This window comes from Arachis ipaensis, chromosome B2 (genome assembly GCF_059453495.1).
Source record: "Arachis ipaensis isolate K30076 ecotype BB chromosome B2, ASM5945349v1, whole genome shotgun sequence".
NCBI classification, from domain to species: domain Eukaryota; kingdom Viridiplantae; phylum Streptophyta; class Magnoliopsida; order Fabales; family Fabaceae; genus Arachis; species Arachis ipaensis.
The window spans coordinates 118625064-118643442 of NC_142437.1; the positions used below are offsets into that span (position 1 = coordinate 118625064).

The 18379-nt window shown below is 40.8% G+C and overlaps 1 protein-coding gene and 1 non-coding gene across 2 annotated transcripts; both read left to right on the plus strand.

The window, feature by feature from the left end:
• The first annotated feature begins 338 nt into the window (after positions 1-338).
• Positions 339-14843, plus strand: LOC107627898 (uncharacterized). Its single transcript, XM_016330709.2, has 3 exons — positions 339-1144; positions 13856-14372; positions 14559-14843. The coding sequence occupies exons 1-3, from the start codon at positions 339-341 to the stop codon at positions 14841-14843; spliced, it is 1608 nt and encodes a 535-aa protein (XP_016186195.1).
• Positions 11604-11710, plus strand: LOC148575373 (small nucleolar RNA R71). The gene has a single exon (XR_015906052.1). It is a non-coding gene; the product is annotated as a small nucleolar RNA R71 (small nucleolar RNA).
• Positions 14844-18379: the final 3536 nt, after the last annotated feature.

Below are 18379 nucleotides of genomic sequence, written 5' to 3' on the forward strand. Positions count from 1 at the left end.
GAAAGAATCACCCAAAACCAACCTACAACTCATCAGCACAATTCCACCCTTATCAGAAACTGTACCACCATAATTCTAGAAACATCTTTTTTACCTTGCTGTACAGAAAAGATGTTGCCAATCATAGAATTACCCAAGTTTTACCATTCAATAATGAGCTGTAGTTTCAGCCCTATTGTATATATATAGCTACCATTCTCATTTGTAACACAAGAAGAATATAACATTCTTTTCACTCATTGGTCATTGTCTTTTGCTCTCTCTATTTTTCTGCACTTTTAGTGTTCTGTCTTTGATGGTATCAGAGCTCCAATAGGAGCCTGCTGCACATCCACACCATGTCTCAAAACAACCAAGAAAAAATTGATGTTACCCAATCACCATCCAGTCCATACTATATTCACCCAAGTGAAACACCCTCTACTGTCCTCGTCTCTCCGCCACTCACCGGCGACAACTACCATCAATGGTCTCGTGCTTTCTCCATTGCACTTATCTCAAAGAACAAGATAGGTTTCCTGGATGGAACCATCCCAACTCCAGCCACCGATGACCCGCTCTTCCCTTCCTGGCGTAGATGCAACACATTGGTCTCCTCTTGGATTTTCAATTCCCTCTCAGCGCCCATTGCTCAGAGCGTCATTTATTTCGACTATGCAGAAGCAATCTGGGAAGATCTCCGCAACAGATTCTCACAAGGAGACTTACTCCGTGTTGCTGAGCTACAAGAACAGATTTATGGCCTCAAGCAAGAATCTCTCTCCGTCACTCAATACCACACCGCCCTCCGAGCACTATGGGAAGAGCACGACACTTACTGCCCCGTCAAACCCTACATATGCCCGGCACGATCTTACCACGACCAAAACTTCATCATTCGGTTCCTCAAAGGCCTAGACGACTACTTCACTGTCGTCCGATCCCAAATCTTGCTCATTGACCCCCTTCCACCGGAAAGCAAAGTCTTCAACATGGTGATTCAACATGAACGCCAACTCCAAAGAGGCGCTAGTGTTCTCAACGAGCCCATCTCCCTCACCAACGCCGTCATCACGCCACAGCGGCGCCTAAATCCCGGGCGCGGCCGCGGCCACATCACCAATGATGGACGCAGTGGAGCCGAAAAAGTATGCGTCTACTGTGGGTGAACCGGTGATGGTGTGCAAAAGTTGGTGAATTAAAAATTATTAAAATAGTTACGTTGCAAGTATAGTTCTTAACTCACCGAAAATCTGCCTATCAATTTAGAAATATGTCACAGAGAATTGAAATGAAAAATACTGGGAGTATGAGTCCCAGGTCGTCTCCCAACGAGTTGCAGGAAAGTGTACTATTTTATTAATCAGAGATTTTCAAAGAAGTGAGTTGAGTAAATGGAAAATTAAAATTGATGAAATTAATTAATATAAATAAAAGCCTTGACTAGGAGTTGATTAGTTGGAATCTCTATTATTGTTGGAATGCTTCAAGATTAATTGATAATTAATGGTTGTTCTGTTTAGTTATCCTTTACTAGGTAAAGGAAAGTCAAACAAGTTGGAATGCTACGTCTGTTCACGAGTTGCAATCCACTTAGTTCAAAGGGATTGGTGTTAGTGACTAGAGAGCAATCCAACAGTTAATCCAATTACAATTTCTCTTTCAATTCTTCCAACTCAAGAGTTCCTTTCAATCAACCCCCCATCAAGTGAGGGAACTACTCGCTCATTGTAAATAATAAATCCATAACACATGAAAGAGAATTAAAAGAAGACATTATTATTAGAAATTAAAATGAATTAAAATAAAAGAAATAATCCTTGTATTAAATAATCATAAAAGTATTCCAATGGCAAAATTGAACAAAGCAAAGAACATGGAAGAATAAAACCAAGTTAAGAGGACGAACTAGAATGACGAAGTCTTGATGAGGTAATAACTCTTCTCAATGTTCCAGTGCTAAGACCAATTGAAAATTAAATCCTAAAAACTATGAATGTCTAGAGAGAAAACCTAGAGGAGGAGTAAAACTAGATCTAAAAACTGAAACTGTGTAGAATGAATGTTATCTTTGGTTTCTGCATGTTCTCTGGCTCTAGTCTGCTGTTCTGGGCCGAAAACTGGGTCGAAATAGGGTCCAAAATCGCCCCCAGCGAATTCTGCAGATTATGCAGATCGCACATGTCACGCGATCGCGTCACCCATGCGGACGCGTCATTCGCGCCTTTCCATGCCACGCGTTCGCGTCGTCCACGCTTCCGCGTCGCTCGAGCTTTTCCAATCCGCGCGGTCGCGTGAGCCATGCGGCCGCGTCACTGCGATTTGCCCTCTTTCGCGCGGTCGCGTGAGCCATGCGACCGCGTCACTTCTCGCTGGTTATCTCCTCAAATTCTTGTGTTCCTTCCATTTTTGCTAGCTTCCTTTCCAATCTCCAACTCATTCATGCCCTGTAAAGCCTGAAACACTCAACACACAGATCACGACATCGAATGGAATAAAGGAGAATTAAAAATACATGATTAAAGTCTCTAGGAAGCAGTTTTCAAACATGTAATAAATCCAGGAAGGAAATATAAATGCATGCTAATTTAATGGATAAGTGGGTAAGGATCATGATAAAACCACACAATTAAACACAATATAAACCATAAAATAGTGGTTTATCAACCTCCCTACACTTAAACATTAGCATATCCTCATGCTTAGTTGAAGGAGATAAAGTAAATAAGTATGAACATGTAGAAACCCATGCAATGCAATCCTATATATATAAATAAATGCAACTATATGATTTTTGCCCACTTGATCAAAAGTAAATAAGCTCTTCAAAACAATTACAAATCAAATTCCACTAATTCTATCATTATACAGTCAGACAGATAAAAGTGCAAGAAGATAGCTTATGAAAGCAGGGAACATGAAAATTCAAACATTGAACCCTCACTGACAATGTATGTACGCTCTAATCTCTAGTGTATAGGGTAATCGCTCTATCCTTCTCTAATCATGCTTTCTAACTTTTGTTCTTCTCCTAACCAATCAACAACAGTTAATATACCAATGCAAACATCATGAGGTCTTTTCAAGGTTGTAATGGGGCCAAGGTAAGGGTAAGGATATACATATGGTTAAGTGAGCTTATAAATTAAATCTTTAATTAACAACCCAACCTATATATTTTTAATGTAATCTTAAAGTTCATATCTAGCTACCCAGAATTCCCTTCTTCAATTCATACTCATGTATCAACTTTTTATTTTGATTTTATCATATGTGCATTGATCTTTGAATTCTGAATTCAACATTGGGGTAATTTTGTCCCCTTATTTATTTATTTATTTTTGATATAAATAATATATATCAATATATATATATATATATATATATATATATATATTGACATAAAAATAAATATAGCTTATCAATGCACATAGATTTTTAATTCTTATAGTTTCACATGAGTAGGTATCCAAATTCCCATTAAATTCTCATGACACATTCCCTTAACAACTTTTGTTCCCACAATTTCGCATACTTAACTAGCACACACAATTCTATCTTAAGCTAACCAAAGATTCAATTTGGGATATACAATTATTTTTCTGCTTAAGGTTAGTAATGTGGTAAAATATAGAACAAATGGGATTTAAAGGCTCAAAGTGGTTAACAAGGGTAATTGAAAAGGGTAGGCTTAATTTGGATAAGTGAGTTTAAACAAATAATGGCCTCAATCATTTGCAGGCATACAGATATAATAAATATTGGACATATAAGATAAAACAAAATATAGATTACAATCATAGAGAAGTAAACATACAAGAATAAAATAATTATGGTTAAATAATGTAACCATACATAAAGGCTCAAATCTTCACAGGTTGTGTGTTCGTTAGCTCAAACATCATGTTCCAAATACAACTCAAGCAAATTTATCATAAAAATTTTGAAAAATTAGTGAAATTTTATTCCAAAGATAGAGTCTTAGAAGAAACTTATTGTCTTTTCAATCAAGTAGAGCATGCATGCAACTATCCTAATCTATGCAATTTATTCTATTCTATAAAAGAAAGAAAATCTAACTAAAATATCCTAATTATTGGTGCTAGAGAAGAGAAATTACCTCCGGAAGTCAGGTACTGACCGACCTCTCCACACTTAAGGCTTTGCACCGTCCTCGGTGCCATCTGTCAAGAACAGGGGTGGGCTGGTAGCAGTATCTCCACAGTCGGGACCATCATGGCTCCCTGTGCTGGAGCAATTCATCAGTTGTAGGTGCTTGTGATGTTGAAGAAGGAATATCTTCAACTGGAGCAGTAGGAAGGCTTGTAGTGGCTGCTGGAAGTCTGAGGTATTTCCCGTTAGGGACATACTGATCGTCCCGTGGAAGCACGGCCTTGGTGTCCCCAGCTCTGTAGGAGACTCTGGCTGCTGAGACAAGATCTGAGACCAAGGCGGGGAAAGGTAAGTTGCCCGCAATTTGTACGTATCCCATGGCATTCCGGATATGTCTTGATAGATGCAAAGGTTGGTTTGTAAGGATGCACCATAGTAGAACGGCCATGTCCGCAATGAAAGAGGACTCATAAGTGCTCGGGAAGACGTAATGGGACATGATCTGTGCCCATATGCGAGCCTCCAAGGTAAGTGCTGAAGCCAAGATTCCCTTAGGGCGGGTATGATGGTATCCGTAGATCCAACGGCTGCCAGGTAATGCGATAACTCTGAGAACGGAGTCCCAGTCAAATTGGTACTGCTGGCGCTTTAGTGCGGCTTCTTGAAAGGCGTCCATTCCTTCTGGGATAGGAGGAAGACTCAGAGCTTGCTGAATGGCCTCTTCTGTAATGGGGACTTGCTTCTGACAGACATAGACAGACTGCAGAGTTGGCAGGTAGAAGTTGGAGTAGAACTCAACTACCCAAGAAAGATTGACCTACCTTGGCTGTCTCCGTAGGAAACCCCATTGTCTTCGTTCAATTTGCGGCTTAACAAAGGTAGCAATATTAGACAGGAGGATAAGAAGGTATTCATTGTTATAGTTCCTTTCTGCCAGGATAGGGAACATCTGCTCACAGAAGCGATTAGGAAATCGCGCAGTGTCCTTTGTTGGAAAGGCTTTCTCCTTTTTATCAACCTTTATTATCCTCTTAACTCTTCTTGTTGAGGGATTGACCGTAGTTGAAGAAGGCTCTGCCACTAATGCTCTTTTAGTTCCTCTTCTTGATGGGGGTTTAGGAGCTGCTTTCTCTTTTCCTTTCTTAGTGGCCATCCTGAAAAAGGGAAGAGAAAGTAAATTAAATTCAAAGAGATATCTAGCAAGGAAGAGAATGGAAAAGGCTATGTTGGATGCACAGTAGGATGTAACTGACATGAACACATGCTCGCGAGTACATGTGAAAAGCCATTAATGAAAATAGCTAGTGCATCGAAGAACAAGTGAATGCAAGGTGTTTATTGGCATGCCGGAAAAGGGCATGAGTAGCATAGACCAAGCATTACTTGTAATAAATTACCATGTTTGTATTGACAATTATATTCAATTAATACAATAGTAAGGAGAATTTATGAAAAGCAAGCATTAAATAGTAGAAAGTATAATAGAGAAGTGCATAATGCCATATGGGCTTTTTCACAAACACATAGCATGCATGGTGAATAAGATATAGAAAATATGAAGGTGAACATGCAAGCAATCCCTTAAAGAAAATAATAATAATTGGCAAACAATTTGCAACAATCCACAAACATATAATGAGGAATAATGACTCAAATAAATTTCTAACACCATGTAAAAAGGAAAAGAAGAAGAAAGAAAATATGAATAATGAAAAGAAGAAGAAAAGAAAAAGAAAATAACATATAAAATAATAAGAATGATAGAAAGGAAAAGAAGGAAGAAGAAAATAGAACCTTGTTAATGGAGGTAAGAGAGAGAGAGTGAAAGGTGAGATAGAAGGGAGAAGGGGGAAGGAAGAAATAAGGAGGGAAAAGAAAAACTAGGATTTGGAGGAGAGAAAGATAAGATAATTTGGCAATTTAGGTTGAGCTGTGCGGCGCACGCGACGCGGCCGCGTGGGCACGCGTTCGCGTGAGTTGTGCTTCAGGTAAGGTGACACGGTCGCGTCGGTCACGCGGTCGCGTGACCCATGTTATGCTTTTGGCGCGAGTACAGCCTCGCGCCTGCACAACTCTCTGTTCAAATTAATTTATTTGCCAAAATTGGGGTGACGCGATCGCGTGGGGAACGCGATCGCGTGAGTGGGCTTCAGAAAAGGGATGACGCGGACGCGTCGGCGACGCGGTCGCGTGATAGGGATTGTGCATCCAGCACCAATCCAGCACCACTCTCGCACAATATTTCATTGTGCACCCATTTTACGTCGAAAACTCAGGGCACGCGGCCGCGTGGGGCACACAGACGCGTGGGAGGCCATTATTCCCATGCGATGCGGACGCGTCAATGACGCGGTCGCGTGGGTTGATTTGTGCCATTGGCACGCCTCCAGCCATGCTCCAGCGTGACTCTCTGTTCATTTTTATTTTTCTTCACTCTCCTTGCGACGCGGACGCGTCGCTGATGCGATCGCGTCACGTGGCATTTTTTTTTAAATTTAAAAAATATAAAAACATGTAAATGTAGATGCACGAAAGTACTAATAAAGAGAAGAGTTATTGAATAGGAAAAACTAAAAATAAAGAAAAGAACGATCATACCATGGTGGGTTGTCTCCCACCTAGCACTTTGCTTTAACGTCCGTAAGTTGGACGCTCTACTAGCTCAATCTTCTGCTATGTGGGGATCTTCCAAGAGGAAGATCTCAAGCTCCTTATTTCTCTGCATCTTCTCGCCATGGTATAGCTTCAGGCGTTGTCCATTAACCTTGATAAGTTCAGAGCTTGAAGGATGGCTTAGGTGATAAACTCCGTACGGTTCGGCCTTCTCTACTCTATATGGACCTTCCCATCTTGATCTCAACTTACCTGGCATGAGCCTTAGTCGAGATTTGTAAAGGAGGACTAAATCCCCAGGTTGAAACTCTTTCTTCTTGATGTTCTGATCATGTACAGCCTTCATCTTCTCCTTGTATATTCTTGAGTTCTCATAAGCTTCTAGGCGAAGGCTCTCCAGTTCTTGCAGTTGCAACTTCCTTTCAGCTCCGGCTTTCTCAATTCCCATGTTGCACTCCTTAACTGCCCAAAAGGCTCTGTGCTCTACTTCAACTGGGAGATGACAAGCTTTTTCATAAACTAAGCGGAAATGACTCATCTCAATGGGTGTCTTGTATGCTGTTCTATATGCCCAGAGTGCATCTTGTAGCCTGGTGCTCCAGTCTTTTCTATGAGGCTTTACTATCTTTTGTAAGATACGCTTAATTTCTCTGTTTGACACCTCGGCTTGCCCATTAGTTTAGGGATGATAAGCTGTTGCAACTTTATGAATTATCCCATGCTTCTTCATTAATCCTGTTAGTCTCCTGTTACAAAAATGGGTGCCTTGATCGCTCACGATTGCTCGTGGTGATCCAAAGCGACAAATAATATGGTTTCTCACAAAGAAAACAACAGTGTTAGCATCATCAGTACGGGTAGGAATTGCTTCCACCCATTTGGAAACATAATCCACAACTAACAATATGTAAAAATATCCATTAGAATTTGGAAATGGACCCATGAAGTCAATGCCCCAAACATAAAAAATTTTACAGAAAAGCATAATTTGTTGAGGCATCTCATCCCTCCTGGATATATTGCCAAATTTCTGGCATGGGAGACAATATTTACAAAACTCAGCAGCGTCTCTAAAAAGAGTAGGCCACCAGAATCCACAGTCTAAGATCTTTCTAGCTGTTCTTTGAGGGCCAAAATATCCTCCACTCTCAGATGAGTGACAGGCCTCTAAAATGGATTGGAATTTTGATTGAGGCACACAACGTCTAATTACCTGGTCAGCGCCACATCTCCATAAATATGGGTCATCCCATATATAATATTTAGACTCGCTTTTCAGCTTGTCTCTTTGATGCTTAGAAAAATTTGGAGGAAATGTGCGGCTAACTAGATAATTAGCAACAGGTGCATACCAAGGGACTACCTCAGATACTGCTTGCAGGTTATCAAAAGGAAAATTATCATCTATAGGAGTAGAATCATCCTTAATATGCTCAAGGCGATTCAAGTGGTCTGCCACTAAATTCTGATTACCACTCCTATCCTTTATTTCTAAATCAAATTCTTGTAACAGCAGTATCCAACGTATAAGTCTTGGTTTGGACTCCTTTTTAGCTAACAGATACTTTAAAGCTGCATGGTCCGAATACACTACTACTCTAGTACCAAGTAAATAAGCCCGGAATTTATCCAGAGCAAAAACAATAGCAAGAAGCTCTTTCTCAGTAGTAGTATAATTGGACTGGGCAGTGTCTTAAGTCTTAGACGCATAAGCAATAACAAAAGGATCCTTACCTTCACGCTGAGCCAGCGCTGCTCCTACTGCATGATTGAAAGCATCGCACATGATTTCAAACGGCTGGCTCCAGTCTGGTCCTCTCACAATTAGAGCTTGAGTCAGAGCAGTTTTCAGCTTATCAAATGCTTGTTTGCAATCCTCACTGAACTTGAACTCAATATCCTTCTGTAGTAATCTGGATAAGGGAAGTGCTACCTTACTAAAGTCCTTAATAAATCTCCTGTAAAAACCTGCATGGCCAAGAAACGAACGGATTTCCCTCACAGAAGAGGGGTAAGGTAAACTGGAAATAACATTCACCTTTGCTGGGTCTACAGAAATGCCATTATTAAATACCACATGTCCTAATACAATCCCTTGTTTTACCATAAAGTGACATTTTTCAAAATTTAATAAAAGGTTTGTATTAACACATCTATCTAATACTCTAGATAATCCATCTAAGCAAAGGCTAAAAGAATCACCATAAATGCTAAAATCGTCCATAAAAACTTTCATACAGTCCTCAATAAGGTCAGAGAAAAGACTCATCATGCACCTTTGGAAAGTAGCTGGTACATTGCACAAGCCAAAGGGCATTCTCTTGTAGGCATAAGTCCCAAAAGGACATGTAAAAGTGGTCTTTTCCTGATCCTCAGGAGCTATATGAATCTGGAAATAACCTGTGTAACCATCTAAAAAGCAATAATGTGATTTACCTTACAGGCGATCCAGCATTTGATCAATGAATGGAAGTGGGTAGTGATCCTTACGGGTAGCTTGGTTGAGACGCCTGTAATCAATGCAGACTCTCCAAGCATTCTGAACTCTAGTTGCTATGAGCTCTCCATGCTTATTCTTCACTGTAGTGACTCCAGACTTCTTGGGCACCACCTGTACTGGGCTTACCCATTCACTGTCTGAAATGGGGTATATGATACCTGCTTCCAATAGTCTGGTCACTTCCTTTTTGACAACTTCCAAGATAGTGGGATTCAATCTTCTTTGGGGTTGACGGACAGGTCTTGCTCCCTCTTCTAAGAATATTCTGTGCTCACATACTTGAGGGTTGATGCCTACTATGTCTACCAAACTCCACCCAATTGCCTTCTTATGCCTCCTCAGCACATCAAGTAACTGCTCTTCTTGTTGAGAAGTAAGTTCCCTTGCAATGATAACTGGAAACTTCTGCTCATCTTCAAGATAAGCATATTTGAGATGTGGAGGGAGGGGTTTCAATTCTAACTTCTGATCATGGGCAGGCTCTGGATTATCTGGAGCTTGTGAAAATGACGAAGTGCCCTCATTGTCAGTTAAGAGGGTCCCCACACTTGGACCTTGTCCAATGTGCCTCTCTTCAAACTCTTCCTTGTGAACTTCAGCTACACTTTCATCTATGACATCACACTGGAAGATAGAATGATCTTCTGGAGGGTTGTCAATGACTCCATTCAGATTGAAGATTACTATGCGGCCATCTATTTCAAAGGAGTATATTCCTGAAAAAGCATCTAATTTGAATTTTGATGTCTTCATGAATGGTCTTCCAAGTAGGATCGATGATGGCTTATCTGAATCATTATGGGGCATCTCCAGGATATAAAAATTAGTGGGAAATGTAAGCCCTTTAATATTCACTAAAACATCTTCAGCAACTCCAGCCACTGTAATAATGCTTTTATCTGCTAACACAAAATGAGCTGCCGACCTTTTTAAGGGAGGGAGCCTCAAAATATCATATATAGATAAAGGTATTATACTAACACATGCTCCTAAATCACACATGCAATCATAAATTACTACACCACCAATAGTACAGCTAACTATACAAGGACCTGGATCACTACATTTTTCAGGTAATCCTCCCATTAAAGCAGATATGGAACTACCTAAAGGAATAGTTTCTAATTCATTAATTTTGTCTTTATGGATACACAAATCTTTTAGAAACTTTGCATATTTAGGTACCTATTGAATAACATCAAAAAGAGGAACAGCTACCTCAACCTTTTTGAATATTTCTACCATTTTGGGATCGGGTTCCAGCTGCTTCCTGGGCTTCCTTGCAAGTTGTGGAAATAGAATAGGGGTAGTGTTTTCTGCAGTGTCTGCGCCTCTTGGTGCTTCCTCCTGTGGTTGAGCTTCTTCTTCTTCAGCTATGTCCTGTATGTTCTCTTCCTCTTCAACATCTTCTATTTCTACTACCTCTTCAGCTGAGGCATGTTCTGGTGGGCTTGGTTCCTCCTGGTTCCTCTCCTGCAGTGTGGTTCCGGACCTTAGGGTGATGGCATTGATGCCTCCCTTTGGATTGGGTAATGGTTGAGAGGGGATTCCAGTGGAGCTTGAAGGTTGATTACTGGAATTTTGTGTTGATCCAATCTGTGAGATAAGAGCTTGCAAAGTAGAGATCAGACCATTCAGACTGGCATTAATACTGTTCATGATGTTATTTTCCATGGTCTGTTGTCTTCGCTCAAAAGATTGTAGTAACTCTTCATTAGGAGATAAAGAAGAATGAGTAAATTGAGAGGTTTGCTGTTGATTGTTCTGTGGTCCTTGATTTTGCCTCAGGTGAGGTGCTCTGTAAGGTTGATTCTGCTGCCTGTTGTTGTTATTATTCCACCTCTGATTTCCCTGATTATCTCTGCCTCCTCTATTATTTTTGTCCCTCCAATTCTGGTTAGAATTGTCCTGCCATCCATGGTTATTATTTCCACTTTGATTGTACCCTTGGTTGGGGCGGTCATAGAAGTTATGAGTGGATGCCACCATGTTGTCTTCTTGTTGGAGGTGCGGGCATTCATCAGTATAATGGCTATAATCAGCACAGACTCCACAAACTCTCTGTGGGACTAGCTGTTGGTTTTGCTGTGGTGGAGGAGGTTGAGCTTGCTGAACTTGTTGTTGATTCAATTGCATCTGCTTCAGCAAGTTGGTCATCTCACTTATACTCTGAGCTAGAGCCGCAGTCTCTCTGTTAGAGGATACTTCTGCAATGGCTTTTGAACAGCCTTGCCTTTGCTTGTGGTTCCTAGTAGATTCAGCTAAATCACTGATCAATTGCCATGCCTCATCAGTGGTCTTGTACTTCTTCATAGACCTATTGCTAGCACTTTCCAATGTGGTCTTATCTTGGGGCCTCATACCCTGTGTGATATAGCTGAGTAACACCATCTTATCAATCCTGTGGTGGGGGCATGCTTCCAGAAGATTATTGAAGCGCTCCCAGTATTCAAAGAGAGACTCATTGTCATCCTGAACAATTGTGGAAATATCCTTCCTCAGTTTATCAGTAACTTCAGATGGAAAGAATTTCTCCAAAAACTCCTTTCTGAGTGTATCCCAGTTGGATACATTTGCTAGAGGTTGAGTGTAGTACCACTCTCTTGCTTTTCCCTCAAGAGAAAACGGAAAAGCTTTCAGCAAAATTGAAGTTTCATCAGTACCATCACGCCTAACAGTAGAACAGGCTGCCTGGAAATCTCTCAAGTGTTTGATAGGCTCTTGAGCTGGTAAGCCATGAAACTTGGGCATCAAATTTAGCAGTGCGGTCTTTATTTCAAAATCTGTAGCTACCGCTGGATGATGCGCTTGAAATGGTTGCATCGTAAAATCAGGAGCTCCTTCCTCCTGGATGGTAACTCTCCTAGCTGCCATGTCTTCTGCACGTAAAACAACCGAATCAGTAGAACGGGGGCTGGTTTTTTCCTCAACTGACGTTTCAGATTCGTCCTCAGAGAGGACTAACCGACGCTTAGCTCGCCTTATTCGTGAAATAGTCCTTTGAATTTCAGGATTGAATATTGGCAGGTTGGGGTCAGGTAGTGAACGCGTCATTTGACGAAAGAAACATGCAGCTCATAGTAAAAACAATAAAATAAAATGCAAATAAATAAATTCTAATTAATAACTTTAGCACTCTATTGCAACTCCCCGGCAACGGCGCCAAAAATTGATGGTGTGCAGAAGTTGGTGAATTAAAAATTATTAAAATAGTTACGTTGCAAGTATAGTTCTTAACTCACCGAAAATCTGCCTATCAATTTAGAAATATGTCACAGAGAATTGAAATGAAAAATACTGGGAGTATGAGTCCCAGGTCGTCTCCCAACGAGTTGCAGGAAAGTGTGCTATTTTATTAATCAGAGGTTTTCAAAGAAGTGAGTTGAGTAAATGGAAAATTAAAATTGATGAAATTAATTAATATAAATAAAAGCCTTGACTGGGAGTTGATTAGTTGGAATCTCTATTATTGTTGGAATGCTTCAAGATTAATTGATAATTAATGGTTGTTCTGTTTAGTTATCCTTTACTAGGTAAAGGAAAGTCAAACAAGTTGGAATGCTACGTCTGTTCACGAGTTGCAACCCACTTAGTTCAAAGGGATTGGTGTTAGTGACTAGAGAGCAATCCAACAGTTAACCCAATTACAATTTCTCTTTCAATCCTTCCAACTCAAGAGTTCCTTTCAATCAACCCCCATCAAGTGAGGGAACTACTCACTCATTGTAAATAATAAATCCATAACACATGAAAGGAAATTAAAAGAAGACATGATTATTAGAAATTAAAATGAATTAAAATAAAAGAAATAATCCTTGTATTAAATAATCATAAAGTATTCCAATGGCAAAATTGAACAAAGCAAAGAACATGGAAGAATAAAACCAAGTTAAGAGAACGAACTAGAATGACGAAGTCTTGATGAGGTAATAACTCTTCTCAATGTTCCAGTGCTAAGACCAATTGAAAATTAAATCCTAAAAACTATGAATGTCTAGAGAGAAAACCTAGAGGAGGAGTAAAACTAGATCTAAAAACTGAAACTGTGTAGAATGAATGTTATCTTTGGTTTCTGCATGTTCTCTGGCTCTAGTCTGCTGTTCTGGGCCGAAAACTGGGTCGAAATAGGGTCCAAAATCACCCCTAGCAAATTCTGCAGATTATGCAGATCGCACATGTCACGCGATCGCGTCACCCATGCGGACGCGTCATTCGCGCCTTTCCATGCCACGCGTTCGCGTCGTCCACGCTTTCGCGTCGCTCGAGCTTTTCCAATCCGCGCGGTCGCGTAAGCCATGCGGCCGCGTCACTGCAATTTGCCCTCTTTCGCGCGGTCACATGAGCCATGCGACCGCGTCACTTCTCGCTGGTTATCTCCTCAAATTCTTGTGTTCCTTCCATTTTTTCTAGCTTCCTTTCCAATCTCCAACTCATTCATGCCCTGTAAAGCCTGAAACACTCAACACACAGATCACGGCATCGAATGGAATAAAGGAGAATTAAAAATACATGATTAAAGTCTCTAGGAAGCAGTTTTCAAACATGTAATAAATCCAGGAAGGAAATATAAATGCATGCTAATTTAATGGATAAGTGGGTAAGGATCATGATAAAACCACACAATTAAACACAATATAAACCATAAAATAGTGGTTTATCAACCGGCCACACCGTCGACGAGTGCTACGGCAAGCACGACTATCCACCTGGCCACCCACGCTACCCCGGCCGTCCTCGGTTCAATGATCGCAGCAACTCCACCGCCTCCTATACCAATGCCACTGCCGCCAACCCTAATTCCTCACATCAACAACTCAGCAGAACCGGATCAAGCAAAGAAGAGACCTACCCAACTTCTGGGCCTAGTTTGTCACAAGCTCAATATCAATCTCTCTTAGCTCTTCTCCACAATGTTCATGGGCAGCAGTTTATAGACAAACCCACACCACAAGGTCAACATGGGCCATCTGAGGCCAAGTCTGATATCACTGTTACGCATACAAACACTGCATATTGTTCTTTTCATTTCTCATCCCATTTATCACCTAACACACCTTCTATAAGCTCACACAACAGTGGCAAATGGATACTAGATTCAGGAGCCACTGACCACATCTGTTCTTCATTATCATATTTTCAAATCCACCACAAGATTAACCTGATACATGTTTACCTTCCAAATAATTCCATTATCACTGCACACTATTGTGGATCAATAAATTTCTCACCACACCTAACTTTGCACAACATTTTATATATTCCTGGTTTCACCTTCAATATTCTATCTATCTCTAAACTAATCACAACTCTCTCATGTCAATTGCTCTTTTCTGAATTTTTCTGCCAAATACAGGATGCGAAGTCCTTGAAGATGATTGGTTCGGCTGAATTGAGAGATGGATTGTACTACCTAGCCGACAAGTTGCAACCACAAAAACCTATTAGGACCAACAGTTCCACCAACTTAGCCAATGTTAATAACTTCATCACAACCCCAATCACAGATAGCAATGTATGGCATTGTAGGCTAGGCCACCTCTCGGACCAAAGATTAAGAGAACTCCACCATCAATTTCCTTTTATTAATCCACATGTCAATGAATTTTGTGATGTCTGTCACATGGCAAAACAAAAGTGATTGTCTTTTCCTTTGAGTACAAATAATGCATCCAAACCTTTTGAATTAATACATTTAGACATTTGGGGACCTTTTTCCAAAATATCAATACATGGGCACAAATATTTTTTAACTATTGTTGATGATTTTAGTAGATTTACTTGGATAATCTTACTAAAATCAAAAGGAGAAGTTGGCACAAAAATTCAGAACTTCATCGCCTTAGTCAAAAATCAATTTGACACCAATGTCAAAACCATTAGATCCGACAATGGCCCTGAATTCCTTCTTAATGATTTTTATGCCAAAAAAGGCATTCACCACCAAAAGTCTTGTGTGGAAACACCACAACAAAACGGAAGGGTAGAACGCAAACACCAACACGTACTCAATGTCGCTAGAGCTTTAATGTTTCAATCAAACCTCCCTCCATCCTTTTGGTCCTATGCTGTAAACCATGCTATCTTCTTAATAAACAAAGTTCCCTCACCAATCATTCAAAAAAAAACTCCATTTCAACTCCTCTTCCACAAATCACCTGATTTTCACTCACTCAAAGTTTTTGGATGCTTATGCTATGCCTCCACCCTCACCAACCACCGTTCAAAATTCGATCCCCGTGCTAGAAGAGGTGTTTTCTTAGGTTTCAAAACCGGCACAAAAGGTTTCATCATACTAGACTTAGACACCCGTGAGATTTTCATCTCCAGAAATGTCCAATTCATTGAGTCATGGCTCCCTTTTCACAAACAAACTCAACCTGACCAAAACCCCTCCAACCCTCCCAACATCCTTCCCCAATCACCCACCATCTTTGAAGAACCAATCCACAACCACCACACTTAGTAACATCCCAACCTTCATCAAGCACAATTCAAACACCCACAATGTCTCAAACCAACAATGATGGAACTCCCCTCCCCCACACAAACACAAGTCCAATTCCTTCTTCAATCATTTCCCCAGCCCAAACCACCTCGTCCACTCTTCCCACAACCCCAACCACACTACCCATTCCCGCTGCACCCCGCCGCTCCAACAGAACCCATGCCCCGCCGCGCAACTTGGCAAACTACTATTGCAATCTCTCTCTCACAATGCTGCACCAACCATCTTGAAGATGCCAGCATCCAATCTCACACTCACTCTCGTATACACGAGTCTCACCCCATCACCGACGCTTCCTCTTCTCCGTCTCCACAAAACCCGAGCCACGAACATTCGCAGATGCCAAAACTCAGCCATGTTGGCGTGACGCCATGCGAGCTGAAATTTTGGCCCTAGAACAAAATCAGACTTGGGACATTGTCGACACTCCCGCTGATGTGAAGCCCATAGGTTGTCGATGGGTCTATCGCATCAAACGCCAGCCCGACGGCAGCATTGAGCGCTACAAAGCGCGACTGGTGGCAAAAGGGTATGCACAGATTGAAGGGGCGGATTACCTCGAAACCTTTTCTCCGGTGGTAAAGATCACCACCATTCGAGTCCTCCTTGCTCTCACCTCCATCAATAATTGGACACTGCACCAGTTAGACGTCCACAACGCCTACCTCCATGGTGACCTCCTTGAAACTGTGTACATGAGCTTGCCACCTAGTTTGACACCTTCCAAGCCTGGTCAATGTTGTCGTTTAAGGAAGTCTTTGTATGACCTTAGACAATCAGGAAGACAATGGTATGAGAAGCTCAGCTCCTTTTTACTCTCGTGTGGATACCAGCAGACCCTGACGGATTACAGCCTATTCTTCAAAGTATCTGGTAAAGCATTTACTGCCCTCCTTGTCTATGTTGATGATATAGTTGTCACTGGTAGCTCTGTTTCTGAGATTGAATCCATTAAGGCTGCCTTAGATTCTAAGTTCAAAATTAAGGATCTTGGCACACTTAAATATTTTCTTGGCATTGAGGTAGCGCATTCTGCTGCTGGCATCTACCTTTGCCAACAAAAATACTGTTTAGACATTATCATTGATGCTGGTCTTACCGCTGCCAAACCCTCGTCTACCCCAATGGATGACTCCATTCGCCTCAGCCAAAACACCGGAGAACCCCTTGATGATATCACTGCCTACCGACGGCTCATTGGCCGCCTCATTTACCTCACCACAACCAGGCCTGACATTACTTTTGCTACTCAACAATTGAGCCAATTTGTCCATAACCCAAGCAAAATTCACTTTAATGTAGCCCTCCGCATTCTCAAATACTTAAAAGGATCGCCAGGCAAAGGCATCTTTTTTCCAAGGGACTCCCCCCTCCAAATCTCTGATTTTAGTGATGCCGATTGGGGACGCTGCCCCGACACTCGCCGATCTACCACAGGATATTGCTTCTTCCTTGGAAAATCTCTTATATCCTGGAAAACCAATAAATAGGACACAGTATCTTGTTCCTCAACCGAAGCGGAGTATCGAGCTCTCTCTACAACTACCAAAGAATTACTATGGCTACTCAACTTGTTTCAGGCTCTCAACATTAACTGCATCCGCCCACCCGTGCTATACTATGATAATCAAAGCGCCCTCCACATCGCTGCCAACCCTGTCTTCTATGAGAGAACTAAACATCTCGAAGTGGATTGCCACTTAGTTCGCGAAAAAGTTCAAGCTGGACTTTTGCACCTCCTTCCAGTTTCCTCCTCCAACCAACTTGCGGATGTCTTCACCAAAGCACTGCCACCCCGCCTTTTCACTGTCAACATATCTAAGCTGGGATTGAAAGACATCTTTCAATCTCCAGCTTGCGGGGGGCTAACAAACCACACCACAAGGCCAGTACAAGACAAAAAGAAAGAATCACCCAAAACCAACCTACAACTTATCAGCACAATTCCACCTTTATCAGAAACTGTACCACCATAATTCTAGAAACATCTTTTTTGCCTTGCTGTACAGAAAAGATGTTGCCAATCATAGAATTACCCAAGTTTTACCATTCAATAAGAAGAATATAACATTCTTTTCACTCATTGGTCATTGTCTTTTGCTCTCTCTATTTTTCTACACTTTTAGTATTCTGTCTTTGACACATAATTGATGAAATTGAATTTTCTTATTATTAGAATAAATAATTTCGTACTGCCTATATTCTATTCGGAATGTAAGAAATATTGCCATATGCATAGCTTAAATGTAAAGAGTGAAATTATAGGGATCTCTTATTGAAAAAGAAAAAAAAAAGAATCTAGATTGTAATGCTCTTAAAGATTTAGATAGTATACAATAGACTTTTATTTATAGCCTGTTGTCTGTTTCTGTCTATGAGACTTGAGTTGTTGAATCATGCAAAATAATTTCTTAATAGATAAAAATATAAAGGTAAGCAGTTGCAAAAGCAGGGGAAAAAAGATTAATAAAAAATTTACAAGGATGCAAGTTTAAGTAAACTAACAATGGTAATTAATTGAAGCAAAGAGAAAGATCGGTTTAAACAAGAACGCCCTACAATAATTAAAAATATTTGCGAAAGATTGATAAGCATTTTTTCACCCCTAATGATGGAAGTAAGGGGGCATTAATTCCATAATTTTATCTTCTTCCCATGGCCACCCAGGT

What these genes read in the sequence shown, in the direction of transcription:
- LOC107627898 (XM_016330709.2), top strand. Translation starts at nt 339, where the DNA reads ATGTCTCAAAACAACCAAGAAAAAATTGATGTTACCCAATCACCATCC. An exon ending in AAAGTATGCGTCTACTGTGG is followed by an intron (nt 1,145 to 13,855) that starts GTGAACCGGTGA and finishes ACCATAAAATAG; the next exon opens with TGGTTTATCAACCGGCCACA. An exon ending in ACAAGATTAACCTGATACAT is followed by an intron (nt 14,373 to 14,558) that starts GTTTACCTTCCA and finishes TGCCAAATACAG; the next exon opens with GATGCGAAGTCCTTGAAGAT.